A 15,799-nucleotide genomic window follows, 5' to 3' on the forward strand; every position below is an offset into this window, starting at 1 on the left:
CCCCTCCAGCGGATAACTGCTTGTTGACATTTTTAGGTTCTGTGCAGCGTTCCGGTGCTGGTGCTCCTGTTGCGATGTTTCAGCGTTCCGGGTTCGGTACTGTGCTGCTGTGAAACGCAATCGCGGCGTTTCCGGATATGCTATAAATAAAATTTACTCGTAGTCAATTCAGATTTTGTACGTTGGTGTTAAAATAAATCATAAATCCAGATAATAAATCTTTTTACATATGGTTCCTTGTCCCATAGTGTTCGGCCATCAATTGCCAGGATATTGGAAAGATAACAAAGTTTTTATGCCAACCCGTTCAACTGTGACTTTGCTTTTAGGCAACACTGTTATCAATGTCAACCTTTCAACAAATTTCCAATTCCTACATGGACAGTTTGTATTCAGTTTGACTGCTGCAAGAGAACAGATAGTGACGTAAGAAACGCATTTCTCAAGAGTATTCCTATTTTCTATCTATCAATAACTGAGCGCGATTGCATCGATATGATATCGTTTTAGTTGTGATAGAGAATGGTAGTGGTCTCCATCTCTGGTGACATGGCCGTACTTATTCTACGTTCACCCACACGAGCGAACCGCGCAATGAGCCGTTTGCGTGAGTTATGACTGTAGATGATTTTTAAACCGGCAGCCGCGCATTGAAACAGCTGAACGTTTCCTCTCCATAAAAGGATTCTCACTCAACTCTCTCAGGACAGTTCTCTAATTTAAGAATCCTCTTGTAAGCGGTAGCTGGCTTCACTTCACTTGTCAGAATCGGGCCAGGCGTTGCAATACATTAATTTTGTCGTCATAGCAGAGCTTCTTTTCACCAAATCAAAACTTATTATCAGCAATATGGTAAGAAATTTTGTAGTTAAGATTCTGTTGAATATCACGTTAACAATAGTTTCATAGCAAAAAATGATTAAATAAACTTGTAGCAATCTGCAACATTACAGTACTTGGCAGTTTTTAAAGAAATGGCATAGCCAACTGGTGAACAGCAGTCTTGTGTCATAACAAAAAGTAATTATGTTGCATAAGACGCTAAAGCTTGAGGCAGGCGGTAAAGTGACATTCATGATCACGTTTGCTATTTTATCCGTGGTTTGTTTCATGTTATTTGATTTGTAGTCACAGAAATGTGGTAAAGTAAATCATAATGTGTAAAAACACAATAATAATCTGGTCACCTTTCAATGGGCGGCTGTGATCTCGAAGAGAAGCGACAGCCGTGGGATAAATAATATAATTAAAATCTTGTTGTAAAATCTGGATAATTGTTCAGGCAAGCAGGAAAACCAAGAAGAAGGAAGGATCAAAGCAGAGATCACAGAGAGCAACTTCCAATGTCTTCTCTATGTTCGACCAATCCCAGATACAAGAGTTTAAGGAGGTGGTGTGGAGAACATGAGTTGTTGAAGTGATTACATTCAGAAATGAAAATTAGTAAACTTGAACCTGAAAGAGAAGGATCCTGCTAACAGACGCTGGATGTGTTGATCATAATAAACCTTGATAATAACACGGCAGCTTCATGAAACGACACCAATCGCTCAAATTACTGTTAAAAAAACATGTATCTTCTTAAAAAATTTAAAAGTGTAACGGAAAAATATTTAATTTCTGAATATTGAGTCAGTTTGTGTTCTAGATAGATAATGTTTTCAATCAAAGTGTTCCCAAAACCTAGATACTTGCAGTTTTGAATTACACGGAACCACGGTATTTAAACCCGAAAACTATAGGGTGTCGAAATTTTGTGTCGAAATCTAAGTACTACAGTAGCCCACCATTGAAATACTAACTTTGACAGAAAATATGTAAAGTGCTTACAGAATACTGTCAATAACTTAAATTACATTTAAATTTATTTGCACGTTCAAAGTTATAAAACGGTTATTTCTCAGAGTTATAAATTGGATTTTATTACAGGCATTTACTATGATTGACGCAAATCGAGATGGATTCATCGACAAGGAAGATCTTAAAGACACTTATGCATCCCTAGGTTGGTTGGATCCATACTTTCGTATTGCATAAATGAAGAACAAACACGAGTGTACCATGTTTTCACATCAAAGTCCACAAGAAATGTATTTAACTTTAACTTTTATCGTGGGAACGGATCGAAATAGACAATTTTGAAAGATCATCAATTTTTTACTTTTTTGTCACAGATCCTTTTTGGAAAATTTACCTTTGTATGAATTTTACTGCTGGAATTTAAATACCTTAAATCAATGCAATAAAACGTTTCACATTCGCAGGAGTGCCCGAACCCCGGGTTGGAAATGACTGCTATGTGCCTCCAAGACAAATTAACTTTGTGTATTTCACAAGTATAGATACAAACGATCTGTTTTAGCCTGATGCTGTGGGTTGGCTGTGGTAATAGCAAATTGCACTAGCTTTCTGAACACTGTTCCCTAGTTATATGCTATGACGAATAATGATAATGTTATGGTTTATTTATTGTCACTCTACAACTGCTGAGGTCTTTTAGCGACAGGGCACGATGTCATACACATTATTAACCCATTTATCCTCAGTGCGTTATGCAAGAAACAACACAGTTGGTATGGTATAGGCCTACCATTTTAAAGTCTTTGGTATGACCGATCTGGAATTGATCTTTAAGATCTACATGCTCCAGAGCCGAAGGCGATAACCACTCGGCCACTGAGCTGGTGTAATGACGAGTGGCGTTGGAGTCACAATGTCTTTGTTTTATAAGGTTCTTTTCTGCTTGTTGAGGCTGCTGCCGCGATTGCTGTGTGTTGAGCATCAGGCTATCGGTGCATCAGGCTGAAACATATAGTTTGTGTCTACCCTTGTGAAATAAACAACGCTCATGCCGCTACACGCGAAAATCAATCTATAACTTTGTGTAGTTGAGCAATTGAATGTTTCTTCGCATCTTTTCGTCAGTTTTTGCGTGGGTGTGGGAGCTTACTTGTCCTAACCACTCTCGCTGCTGTTGCTGTAATGAGACAGATCGTACTGTGGCATTATAACTAAACAAAATGTATCTTGTCATAAGCAAATAATGTTAACTGTCTTAAATCATGTTATTCAAAGGTCGAGTGTTGTCTGAAGAGCAAATCGCAGCTATGCTCGCTGAGGGAAAAGGACCAGTCAATTTTCAAGTCTTTTTAGGAATGTTTGGAGACAAAATATCAGGTAAGAAAAAATCTATTGTAACTTCTTATTCGGGTTAACACTTCATCATTAACAAAAACAGTTTCGGACTGTGTTTGCTTTTGAATCTTTATCCTCGGACTGACAAAGGTTATTCCCGGTAGTTTCGCATACTTGTAGACTTGTAGAGGCTCTTGACACAGGGCCGGTTACCAAGACTGACAGAGTGAAGTTTCCGATTAAATGTTGTTGCCGGGAATTATTCCATTCATTAGGTGCCGCTAAATAGTGAGCAGTCCTGAAATGTGTTGCTCAAGCGCACACCCCGAGTTGAACCAGCGCTGGGTGATCGAGTAGGGCGCTTAACCACTGAGCTAACGAAGCGTGTGAATAGGCTAGATCAGTGGTCGGCAACCTTTTTTAACAAAAGAGCGATTCTGTTTCATATTTTGGCGGAAATGACCAGCTGAGAGCCACAAAACGTAATATATGTGTTTCAAGTAGATCAGACCACAGTTTCTTTGCTACCGAACAATTCTTTTTTATGCCGTCATCTCTATCTGTGTAGACTACGGCTGTCCTCGCTTACAATCTATTGAGCTGCCACAAAACTAGCAGCATTGGTGTGGCATTGGGCTGTTTTCCATTTATTGAAAGCTTCCTTACTCTGCTCCGATCTTTGCATAAGTTCCAATACTGCCTACTTTATCTAATCTCCAAAAGGGGATAACGTGCAGCAAAATTAGTGCTCTATGACTGTTCTGGCAGTGCCTTTTGAAATCATTTATTTTGGGATTTTTCCCCACATAGGCTATTTGTCCAATTGTCCATGTTGAGTAACATCTCTTTTTTTGTCTAAAACTTTTCTATTTGTGCATGGCTACTGATAAAAAAGGGCATGCTGTTCACGCCAAAAGCTGTAAACTGACCTGATAAAGTCAAAACTTGAACAACAAAAATTGTAAAAAAAAGTATATTATTTTCTGACAGAGTATCACTCGATCAGAGTTGGCTCATTGCTGCATCATCTTGTACAACTAGTAAACAACGTTTTGATGCCGTTTTTTCGTTTCATTATCACCATCGAACGCATAGGCTATACCAAATCATGTCAAATCTGGAGGGTGCCGCTTCATTTAGCTAAAAAGCCGCTTGCGGCTCCGGAGCCGCAGGTTGCCGACCACTGGGCTAGATCAATGTGTAAGTTTACAAGAAACATAATCAGAAAGTCAGGTTTGGATCCATCTCAGTAAAGAAATCCAAATAGATGAATTTCATCCAAGACTGCGTATAATTTACTGAATATTGCTCAATCTAATCAGGCCTCTTATTATGTACCAGGCACTGATCCCGAAGAAACCATCCTAGCCGCGTTTAAGCTACTTGACTCAGATGACAAAGGAGTCTTGAATAAAAATCTGTAAGTCTATTTTTATCAACTAGCGTAGATACAAGCATTTGCGGTTTCGTTTTTGGTTAAAAACAAATGCACTTTAGCAGGATAGGCTATATGATTTGTACAAGCAGTAGGCCTGCTTGTGTTTCTTTGGTGATACAAAAGAACTTATCTGTGTATCAAACTATTATATTCAAGTAAAAAAATAAATCAAATATAGTTATTACTATCTGAAGCCTTTACAAATTGTTTCACCTAACGGATCATCAGAAGGTCTGAAAAAACATGCAAACAGTAAAGAATCGATAATTCTGAAACGATATTAAATATTACAACTGTAATTTAATCTGCCAAAAAAAACTCTAAACCTGTACTTCCTGAGAAGATATTAAATATTACATAATATTTAATAATAATATTTAATATCTTCTCAGGAAGTACAGGTTTAGAGATTTTTTTTGGCAGATTAAATTACAGTTGTAATATTTAATATCGTTTCAGAATTATCGATTCTTTACTGTTTGCATGTTTTTTCAGACCTTCTGATGATCCGTTAGGTGAAACAATTTGTAAAGGCTTCAGATAGTAATAACTATATTTGATTTAATTCGCTCTGCTTTGCCTTTTTGCTTGGCATTGAGCACTTTTTGTAGTATTAAATAGTTTTCATTGTTTTAAGTAAAAAAATATATATATATAAAATCTGTTAACTCTAAAGTGCTTCCTGACAACAAATCCTTTCTAACAGGATTGTCACTCGCTGAAGGGTTTAACTTCTTAACTTTTGTACTTTTCCTTCAACATATTTTGATTGAATTTGTTGTTAAAGGAACGGTTTGCTGCTAATGTTGTTTATTCTGTTTAGATTGGCTGAGATTCTGACAACGCAAGCGGACCGATTCGACAGGAGCGAGGTGACCGTTTGTTCATCATTCCTTTCATACACCCATAGACTTTTAGAAGCATAAGTTGCATGACTCACATAATTGATAGCAGAGTTGGTTGGATCAATCAGTGGGATATATGGATCAATTGAGAGTTGGATCAATTACATACTTTTCAGTTCAATTGCATTACAATTACACCACCAAAGTTTTCACTTACAATGCAATGACTTTCAAACGTAACTAAGTAGCCTACCAGACGTTTCAATTACGGAAATTAATGTTTCAATATTTACGTTCATCGATGATTTTTTACTTTTTGATATTTTCAAAAACAAGTACAATTGCATTTGACAAAGATTAGCTGACAACGTAGAAGTCCCTTTTGAATCTCAACTAGCGGCTCAACAAACTCACTGATATCATGAAAATGTTGGCAATATGATTTGGACCAGAATTTTTTGAAATTGCAATTACAATACAACAACAAAAAGTATGAAAATGTGTAATGAATTGCATTCAACTTAGGTTGATAGTCAGATCATTTGCACAGAAGCAATTCGACAAAAAATATTGAAGACCAGTAAACCGGGGCAACTAGCACCGTTAGAAGAACTCCCTAGTCTCCACTGCCAACGTTGCTGATTGCAGCAATAATCTTAATATTTCCATTATATTATACACATTAACTTTCACAATATATTCACACCTTCAAATGGCTTCATTTATGCTAAAAAACTGTTTTGGGTCGGGAGGATGTCAATTTCCAAAAGCTTTGTTGTTTAACATTTTTCACTTCTATTGCACCTTCAACCATATTTATTGTTCAGATATAGTGTTAAAAAACTAATTTTGTATATTTTAATAATATATAAGTCTATAGTTAAGTCAAATATATATCAAATATATATTTCTCTATCAAAGCTCTATCAAATATATATGTTAATAATATTTAAATCAAATAAGCTCATAATCTAGCAAGCTCAAGATAAAAATTTTGGAGTTAATTAGGTAAATTTTTATTCTGCAGCTGAACCAGATGTTTGATATCGCGCCTATTGATGCAGGCGGAAACTTGGACTACAAGTCTCTCTGCTACATCGTAACCCACGGTCAAGAGGAGGAATAGATTGCCAATTCAATCTTAGAGACTTTCTGGATGCTACAGGGAAACTAGGGCGACTAGCACTGATGCTCATCAATGTTACAACAGCCTACTTTGTCTGTTTGAATTGTGTCGCCATTTCTATTCGGTTTTGTTCGATCACTCATAAACGCAGCAACATTTTGCGTCATGTTTGTTTTATAAAAATGTACGTGATGAAGCGATGCGTCGATTTTGGCTACACGATTGTGTATTGTTTGAATTGGAACGGTTCAGCTAAGGATTGTTGCAAACGATTGTCACATCATATGAAGCTTGCAAACAAAATCAACCATTTTGAATGTTACACCAATGAAATATTTGATAAGAACAAGAACGCTGGAATGACTCAAGTTTATTTCATAATTTGAAATTTGTCTGGGCTTTTTTAAAAATTGTGATGTTTTCATCCATAAGTGTCCAGATGAGTTTAACTCAACAGTTTAACTCAACAGCAGAGTAAGGGGACACAAAGCCGCAGTTCGGCAATTTGTCTACCTTCACAAAGATTGGTTCGTTATCGAACACTACTTCAACCAGGATTTCGTCGAATAAATTTTAAAGCAATTGTGAGCTCAATGGTCGGTACATGACGCGACAGTTTCAATCTTGACATTGCGCCTTTGTCATCTTGTCAAATATTTGTTTCCACGAGTCCCATCAAGTCGTGTTAGGTGTGCTTCATAGCTGGTGGTCCATCAACTCTTTGAGGATTGATGGAATGGTTTAAAAGAGGAACTCTTGAAGTTCGCATCAACATCACCAGGAAGTATTGAGATCAGCTGTTGGGGGTATTCAACTGTGGTATTCAAATAAACATCAGATCATCTACATTAAAATTAAGAAACGTTTTAGATTTTTATCTTAGGGAGGACATCCCTTCAAAAAAGCAAAACAATCACAAAGTTTAAAGCGGTATCTAGATTGACAAAACCGACGCCGGGATTGGAAGCAGAGAGTACAAGATTACATTTCGAAGCGGGGAGGTTGGTAGGATAATTTTTTTTAAAGCGTGTCCAGGCTACTATAGTCATAACAAAGTCTGAAAAGTTTTTGTTTTTTTACACCAGACGCCGATCAATTGACAATTATAAACTATCCACGTACACTTCGATAGATTAAAACCTTGTAGCAAAATAATCACAGTTTTTGCAGCAAATGAAACTCATCTAGAAACTGTAGGAAAGTACCAAAAGAAACATCGCTGTCGAAACTTAGTAGGCTAAACAGAGAAAATCATGAAAATATAACTTTTCATACAGAAAAGGAGAAAGAGTTTACTAATGTTGGTTTATCTGATTGTTTGTATTGTGGCTCTTTAAAACTAGTTTTCACGATACGCGCTTGGGCATGAAACAGATCTAGCCACCGCTGTATATTGCACGGGTGCGATTTGCAACGGTTTTATATATAAAAAAAAAACTACACGAAAACTTTATTTGGTGGGGTCTTTGTCAAATTAGATTTTTTTCAAAAACATTTTTTCTATTCAAAAACCCGAAGATGATTAGAATAGTGAAGCAGATGACATTCTACATCATTTCATCCTTGTTTTTCAATGGCGGCCAGATTGCGTGGGGAAAACAGAAAAACAGTCATAACTACTAACGGTTAAGCCATGTTGCAAATTAACAGTTAAAAATGTAACGTTTAAGCTGTGTCATATTTCTTTCAAGTAAAAAACAAACACCCCAAAATTTTATTTGCATTACGGCGTGTTCATCAATAACTTTATTAAAAGTGACCGTCGGAAATTTCACGTTCTTACCAAGTGAAAGTTTTACAAACACATCGATTTTATTTATAGTTATTACTATCTGAATCCTTAACAGCCTGTTTCACCTACACGGATCATCAGAAGGGTTCATTCAAATTCAAATAGAATTCTATTTGAATAAGACCTTTCTGATGATCCGTTAAAGGTGAAACAGGCTGTTAAGGATTCAGATTGTAAAAACTATATTTGATTTAATTCGCTTTGCTTTGCTTTTTTGCTCAGCATTGAGCAATTTTTGTAGTATTAATAGTTTTTATTGTTTTTAGATTTTATTTAAACGTTTTTAAATATATCGTACGTAGGGGGCTACAACTTAAACTGTGAGCCCTTAAATCTTGAATCCCTGGGCTTCAGCCTTTCCAGTCTAATGGTAAATCCGGCACTGCTTCCAGTCAAAACACTCCATTTGCTGCAGCGGCCTACAAATTACAAATACTCGTACGGTCTATTTCAGATTTCTTCAAACCAATTTTATTTGGCGCAGAACAGCAGCTTTTCAACGATTTTAACTATTTACCCCTCACTTGGCGTCCTTGTTGCGAACGCTGCTGTCACACTTTGGGTTTCGCTGAGTTTTGTATTCCTACTCAGAGCTTCTAAACTACTTTCTCATTATATTTATTAATAACACAATTATAATTATTATCAGTTCAGTGATGCTGAATGAAGAGCTGCAATCAAAAAGCTGAATGAAGAGCTGAATCATCGTAGTTTTAACTTCTCGCTTACACATCAGATTGCAACCAGCCCAACAGACTTTCCGATCTTCTGCCGCATGCTGGCGCGCTTGAGTTGTATTAAAAGTAATTTTACATTTAGTGCAATGAATGTAATTCATGGAAAGTAAACCTGTCTTTTGTCTTCGCCTCTTAAAGATAGAGCCGGCTCAAGGTGCGTTTCCACAAATTGTAAAACCGAAGTAACTTAAGTGCCCGCCGCAGTTTCAGTAAGCAGGTTTATTTGAACATCAATGAACAGAAATAAATTTTTGCTGAATTAGATCCATTTGAAACAATTCCATAGTTTCAGCGAAGAATCCTTTGCGCCAAACGATTGCTCTTTCCAAGCATGTTTTCGAATACGCCACAGCTCGGCATCGATGAGCATCAGCGACATAATTGGAGGTCACTTCTTCATTTTCTTATTGTAGCACATGCTTAGACATCACAATAAATCAACAACAGAATGCAAGAATACAGCGAAAACTAACTAAAACGAATAAAGGAATGCTTCGTAAAAGCAATTGGAATTTATTGACAGCGTCAAATATATCTGCAAAATACAAATGTCTTTGAATGATAGACTTAATTTATCTCCCACAGCTATTGCTTGAATTTCCTACAACATGGTAAACCCACATCGATATAATTCAACGCAACCAAATACAGAGGTACATTGATAAAACGTTCTTCTGGTGATGATTGTGACAAAAGGCAACGAATGCGCTGACTCGCTACGGCGTTCATGAGAAAAGATGTCTCGCTCGCACTGGTAGCGAACGCAGCGCGAGAAAGAGAGAATTTATAAAAAAGCTTTTGGGGTTGGCCGATCATTCGCACTGGCCAGTCAAGCAAGCGAGTGGGAACAAGTGCGTCTGAAAATCCCGTTGTAACAGCAGATAATTTCAAGATATCAGTTTATACAAATTTTCTAAACATCATTGAAAGCTAAGTTTAACGTTTTGGTTAATGACAGGTGCTAGGTGCATGCAGGTTTTGTTTGCTGAAAAACGTTTTTAGTTTTAAGTTTTTTTCTCATAAAAAGATGGTTTTGATTGACCGCTCCATAATGAACAGCGCATTTCCTCCAAACCATGCTCCAACTGCTCAGGAATTTATGGAAGTTCCCTCCATGTACGAAAACTTTTATCAGCCGGGCAACATTCAGATGGCGGGGACGAGAGCTTCCCATCCCGGCCACTACGGAATGGAATACCCGGGCGGTGCGGCAGCCAATCATTACTTATGGGCGGCGGCTGCTAGCAACCCTTATAATTCCTCATATATGCAAGGCTACCCTTCGCCCCACTCCCACCATGCGGCCGCTGTAGCGGGCCAACGGCAACTGTTTTCGCATCATCCTCCCAACCCTCATCCGGCGGGATTTGGAGCAGACTTTCCATGGCTTTCCCTATCCAGTCAAACGGAGCTCTTCAAGATGGTGCGTCCTCCTTATTCATACTCAGCTCTCATAGCGATGGCGATCCAAAACTCAAAAGAGAAGAAACTAACGTTGGCTGGCATCTACATGTACGTGGCTGAAAACTTTCCGTTCTACAAGAAGAGCCGAGCTGGTTGGCAGAATTCAATCCGACATAATCTCTCGTTGAACGATTGCTTCAAGAAGGTGGCTAGAGATGAAGACGACCCAGGGAAGGGAAATTACTGGGCGCTTGACCCAAACTGTGAGAAGATGTTTGACAACGGAAATTTCAGGTAATTTTTTATTAATTTGACTTTGATTGACAAACTTTTAAAATGTTGAAAATAAAACCAATAGTCTGCTTTTAAATATTTTTAAACCTTTTTAAGTCATGTATTTTGTTCGTTGTTCAAAGATAATGTTTGAAAAAATCAGATGACCACACTTTAATGAAACAAAAAGTGATATAAGCTAATTTTATCCGTAATAAAAATCGCGATTACTTAAAATCAATGATTAAGATATACCCAAACATTTTTGCTTCTTGATGTAACAACAAATGTTCACATAATATGAGTAAATCGCCTTTTGACTTCTCTCTTCGGCATTAAATATTGATGAGATGGACTTGTCTCATTATCTGCTGTTGTTCTTCGAATCAGTTGAAAAAAAGTTTGTTTCAATATTTCTGCGGTTCAAACGTTCCAGGGTCTCGATCTTCCCATTCGAAGATTGAAACAAGCATTAGAGCTCACAAAACAACGTCATTTTATAAACTTATCATAGAATCAAGGTCCGCCATTTTGCGTCTGGCCTACTCGCGCTGCGACGCTACGAGTGAATATTATGTCGTCACTCAGTATTCCAGTGTGACGTTGTAGATTTTGTTTTCATGAGCAAAGCGACTTCCAAAGGTTTGCTCCCGATAACAATTAATTTTCATAACACTAAGCTATAGTGACGTCACACGGTGGCATTCCATCGCGATGCGAAGGTAAACAGGTGATCATCTGATAAGTTGATGATAAACAATGAAGCAGTTCATGATTCTCGATAAGAGGATTATGGTTTGTATCTACGAAACACGTCTAATTGCCATAGCAACGAGGTTGAAAGTTTACTGCGAGATAAAATCAATTGGCAAAATGCTAATATAGAAAGAAGCAAAAGAATATATTCAAGTGACATTAATTAGTTGGAATCAAAACGATTGTTTGTCATGGAGGGCATATAGCACGATCGACACTGTGCTACCACCTAACTCCAACTACACCGCACCGGTTTTGCATTATCAAGTGATCTTGGATCAAATAAGCGATTTTGTACGGAAAAATTAGTTTCCAAATTAAACCTTAAGAGTTTTTTATATCAACACATGTGGAAATGGCGTTGGCCTCATCAAACAAACTCAATGTATATGTGGAACGTTTTTGTTTTACAAAAGTATTTACTTTACCGATACAAGGAAATGAAACAAGCTAGTCCCTCATGCAATGCTTTTGTACACTTTTTTTTTTCGCTGATCACTCACCACCTGCGGTTGGCGTCTCATGAATGTTTTGAAAGTAAGGCTTGTAAAAAAAACTATTTGAATATCGTGCAAAGCAGCACCGGTTAGCCATGCCAGGAGTTGTTCTTCTGCCTCTAGGGTTGGAATGAGACTGTGTGTCCAAAGGCTGCTTCTTATGTGAAGTTGCACAAAATGTGTCTTCAATTGTCCTAATTTAGCTTTTACTGGCAGGAAATATAAGTGATTTACTTTATGTTTGCAAACATATAAAAAACACAAACACTTTTTTGAGATTGGCAAGCTTAACAAAGAAACGTTATTTTCAAACTTTTGTCACTGTACAGTGTACAGTTGTTACCAATGCATGATGCTATCTTTTGACCCAACGTGCAAGGGAGAGGGAATGGTGTTTGATTTTCAAGATTTTAAACTTAGACAGCATCCACTCAAGCGTGACCTCGAAATATAATATCCTTCCCATTATCAGCAGTTTTCTTACGATGACGTCACAGGGCGGTAGGGACCATGGCTCATGTCGCAATTTTATTGATTCATAATTCATGAGATTTCACTGTTTCAGAGTCAATCAAAATCAATTATCTCTATGTTTTGTTATGAGATAATTTTGAAAACTTTGACAAACTTAGGCAACTGACATTTCCTTTGCCAACTTATGAAGCCCCTTAACGGAAACATTCCTCGTCGTCCCATTCTTTATCGTTTGTTGCAAAAGCCAGGTTTACTGTACCCGGTCTTTTGAAAAGTTGTTACTATAAAAGTCTTGACTCTGTCTAACTCTAAAAGAATGTGAGACCTTTACCAATTTTTCAACCAATGACACCAGGTTACCAATTGCTAACCTTTTGGGCTAGATGCGATTCGATATTTTTGCATGTAAAAATGTGTAAGTCCGGTGTTTGGCGTCTTTGACCTTAATCGTAAATGGCATTAAGATTTAGAAAAAGTGAAAATTTATGTTCATTTGATTTCTCGCTGTTATCTGAAAACAAATCAATGAAAAATATTTGTAAATTATTTTCACGCTTGAATCTTTGATGGAACAAACCTCCACTAGAGATTTTGTTTTGTTTTTTCGATTATCAGTTAAGCCACTTGACAATTAATTAATTAAAGAGCCCAAGTCGGTCACGAAACTAAAGGATGCCTGGCTTACAAAATTATCTTTAAAGTTTTTCTCATGCCAACATAATGTGTATATTGCAACGCCTTTCAATCTCTATGCAAGTTTCTTTGCAGTTTCAACTTCTCTACTGTGGTGTTTCTATTTATTTGGAATTTTTGTTGTCGTCGCTCTAGCTAGCAGAAGGTTTGTTGAGCCAGCCATCTCACTAGTGTGTAACATCAATGCTGCATCAACCGAGCCACACCCTGATTTAAACTGTGGCAATTTGTAAAAAAAAGCTCTGGCAAATTTGGAGGAATTAAAATCATTAAATAGTTTGCTTGGAAGACCAATGATGCTGACACGGCTCAGCTAAATATAAAATTCTTCATAATTTGACAACTAATGGTTTATTTGGTCTATCGAAACCTCACAACACAAACATTCTAAAAATGGTCACACTATGGGTAGCCATTGACAATTGTAAGTTGGCCTAAATTGTAAGTTGGCTTAACTTAGTTGAAGTCAAAAACTACGATAAATTCAAAATTCTTCCACGAAGCCAAAACTACATGATCGTGTTTGAGAACAATAATTTGTTTGTGTTTCGCGATACTTTTGGTTCGATGAGCAATAAATCACCATTGCTTTTACAGGAGAAGGCGTAAGAGACGAGACCAGTCTGTGGAAAGCAAAGGCGAGAAGCCTGAAGACTTCAACCTTCCTCGTATACCTCATTGCTATTCGACAGCAGCTTCATACGCGGCATCTTCATTATCTCACAAGTTCACAGATGAAACAGCGACTTCTCCATACGGAAGGGACATTGAGCCACAGAGAGAAGAGCAACTTCATCCTCAGCAACGACACAGCAGCATCTCTTCTCCGATTCATGAACAGGACGGTTCTAGTTCTGTTGACATGGGGCTCCAACAACAACCCGGGACTGGTTTCCATGTCCAAGAGCCACTGACCTCGCCAGCCCCTCAAAGCAACCGTCATAGTGAAGCTCCGAGGTTGGAAAGCCTTTTATCAAACCAACCCTACCAGGCCCAAGTCAGTCAACACTCCGCACGGAGCGAAGGTCCAATCACACAAGCTGTTGCTGCAGCGATACTCCCAGACTTTCGTCCCTCTACCACCCAGCCACAGTTAGACATGTGTCGCTATCAAAATCTGTCCACCAACGTCGCCCACCCCTCATCAATGACGTCATCCCAGGCTGTGTCGTCACACTATGCTGGACATTACAACGTCGGAAACAGCCTCTCAATATCTGCACCTTCTATAGCAAGCAATTCTCAAACTCTTCCTCATTGTTCATCTCAGTATTCCTTTCAACGACCATTTAATTTTAGTGTCAATCAACTCATTCAAAGACCGTACCCAAAGATGCCATAGGATTAATCATTTGACATTAAATGATTTTCCAAGCAATTATGAATTTATAATAAAACGTTGTTTCAAATATTTTGTTTCTCTCATTTAACGACTGTATTGTTAGGTATTGTTTATAACATTTCAATATTCAAGTCAAACGTTATTTCACAAGAAAGAACCTTTTTGTGGTTTTGCAGGTTTACATTCGACATGGTAGATTGCAAAACGAGTAAGAAACAAACGTATGCTTGGAAGAGTTGTAGAAAAGAACAGATATCAAAAGAATGCTATACGATATGAATACCGTACATAGAAAGCAGTTGAAACAACCCTTTTCTAACAGCAACCATTCTCTAACAACAACCATTCCCTACTAAAAATCTCCCTAGTTTTAAAAATCTTCATCAAAACTGTTTGACCATTAAACTGAAACCACATTGATCTTTGAAACGGAAAAGCACTGGTAACGATGGTCATCTGACATCTGGTAATCTGATTGGCTAGGTTAATTTTGTCACTAACGCCATTGAAAAACCTATAGATGCAAAGTAGTGATATTAAAATAATCAACTCTGTAATGAATAATGGAGGAGTTACAATGAGCTAATGTTCTGTGCATGTGGTTGCTATTTTTTGTCTTTCAATCGAGTTTATTGTTTGTTAATAAACTGCAAATTTTGCAACGGCACAAGCAAACACTCCTTTCGATTTGAAAGAGCTATGCTATGTGCGGAAGATGTTGATGTATCGGTAGCCTACTAATTACTAAGGATCAGACTTGCTGAATACATTTTTATTAGGGTGAGACAAAATGAAACTAGGCATTACAAATGCCGCTTCAAACTAAAACGAATTTACTAAACAAACAATAATAATTTAAAACGACGATAAGACGAAAAAAATTTACGCCGAAACGAAAGTCCGTACAAAAAGTTGTTATTAATTTTCTATTTTGTGAATAACGAAATTATTTTTTAAAAAAAACTATGCAACAACCAACAGTAACCATGTCGGCTTCCTGCCTGCGTGAGCGGTGGAGAAGTTAACGATCAAAGTCGGCCATCCGCGTGGCAATCTGCCGTTGACGTCATATCACGTTTGTTTAGCGTTGGAGGCTATTTGGCTGCACCTACGTACACATTCGCTCAAGTTTGAGTTGGTCAAGACATGGTCTAGAGCAGGGATGGCCAAATAATTTTGGCCATGATCCATTACCGCCAAATCTGACAACTTAGAGATCCACAATGAGCTGAAGATGTGCATTTTTCCTTTTGTATAACACAAAAAACATGCAATTATTTGTGTAAA

The 15,799-nt window shown here is 37.5% G+C and overlaps 2 protein-coding genes across 2 annotated transcripts; both read left to right on the forward strand.

The window, feature by feature from the left end:
• The first annotated feature begins 710 nt into the window (after positions 1–710).
• Positions 711–7,132, forward strand: LOC145777984 (myosin regulatory light chain, smooth muscle-like). Its single transcript, XM_082589361.1, has 7 exons — positions 711–852; positions 1,283–1,390; positions 1,930–2,005; positions 3,076–3,177; positions 4,477–4,555; positions 5,397–5,445; positions 6,446–7,132. Exons 1-7 carry the CDS (start codon positions 850–852, stop codon positions 6,542–6,544), a joined length of 516 nt encoding a protein of 171 aa, XP_082445487.1. The 5' UTR covers positions 711–849; the 3' UTR covers positions 6,545–7,132.
• A 2,811-nt stretch (positions 7,133–9,943) lies between these two features.
• LOC145778152 (uncharacterized) lies at positions 9,944–15,238 on the forward strand. Its single transcript, XM_082589580.1, has 2 exons — positions 9,944–10,771; positions 13,768–15,238. Exons 1-2 carry the CDS (start codon positions 10,101–10,103, stop codon positions 14,510–14,512), a joined length of 1,416 nt encoding a protein of 471 aa, XP_082445706.1. The 5' UTR covers positions 9,944–10,100; the 3' UTR covers positions 14,513–15,238.
• Positions 15,239–15,799: the final 561 nt, after the last annotated feature.

Source organism: Aplidium turbinatum, chromosome 10 (assembly GCF_918807975.1).
Source record: "Aplidium turbinatum chromosome 10, kaAplTurb1.1, whole genome shotgun sequence".
In the NCBI taxonomy this organism is placed as follows: domain Eukaryota; kingdom Metazoa; phylum Chordata; class Ascidiacea; order Aplousobranchia; family Polyclinidae; genus Aplidium; species Aplidium turbinatum.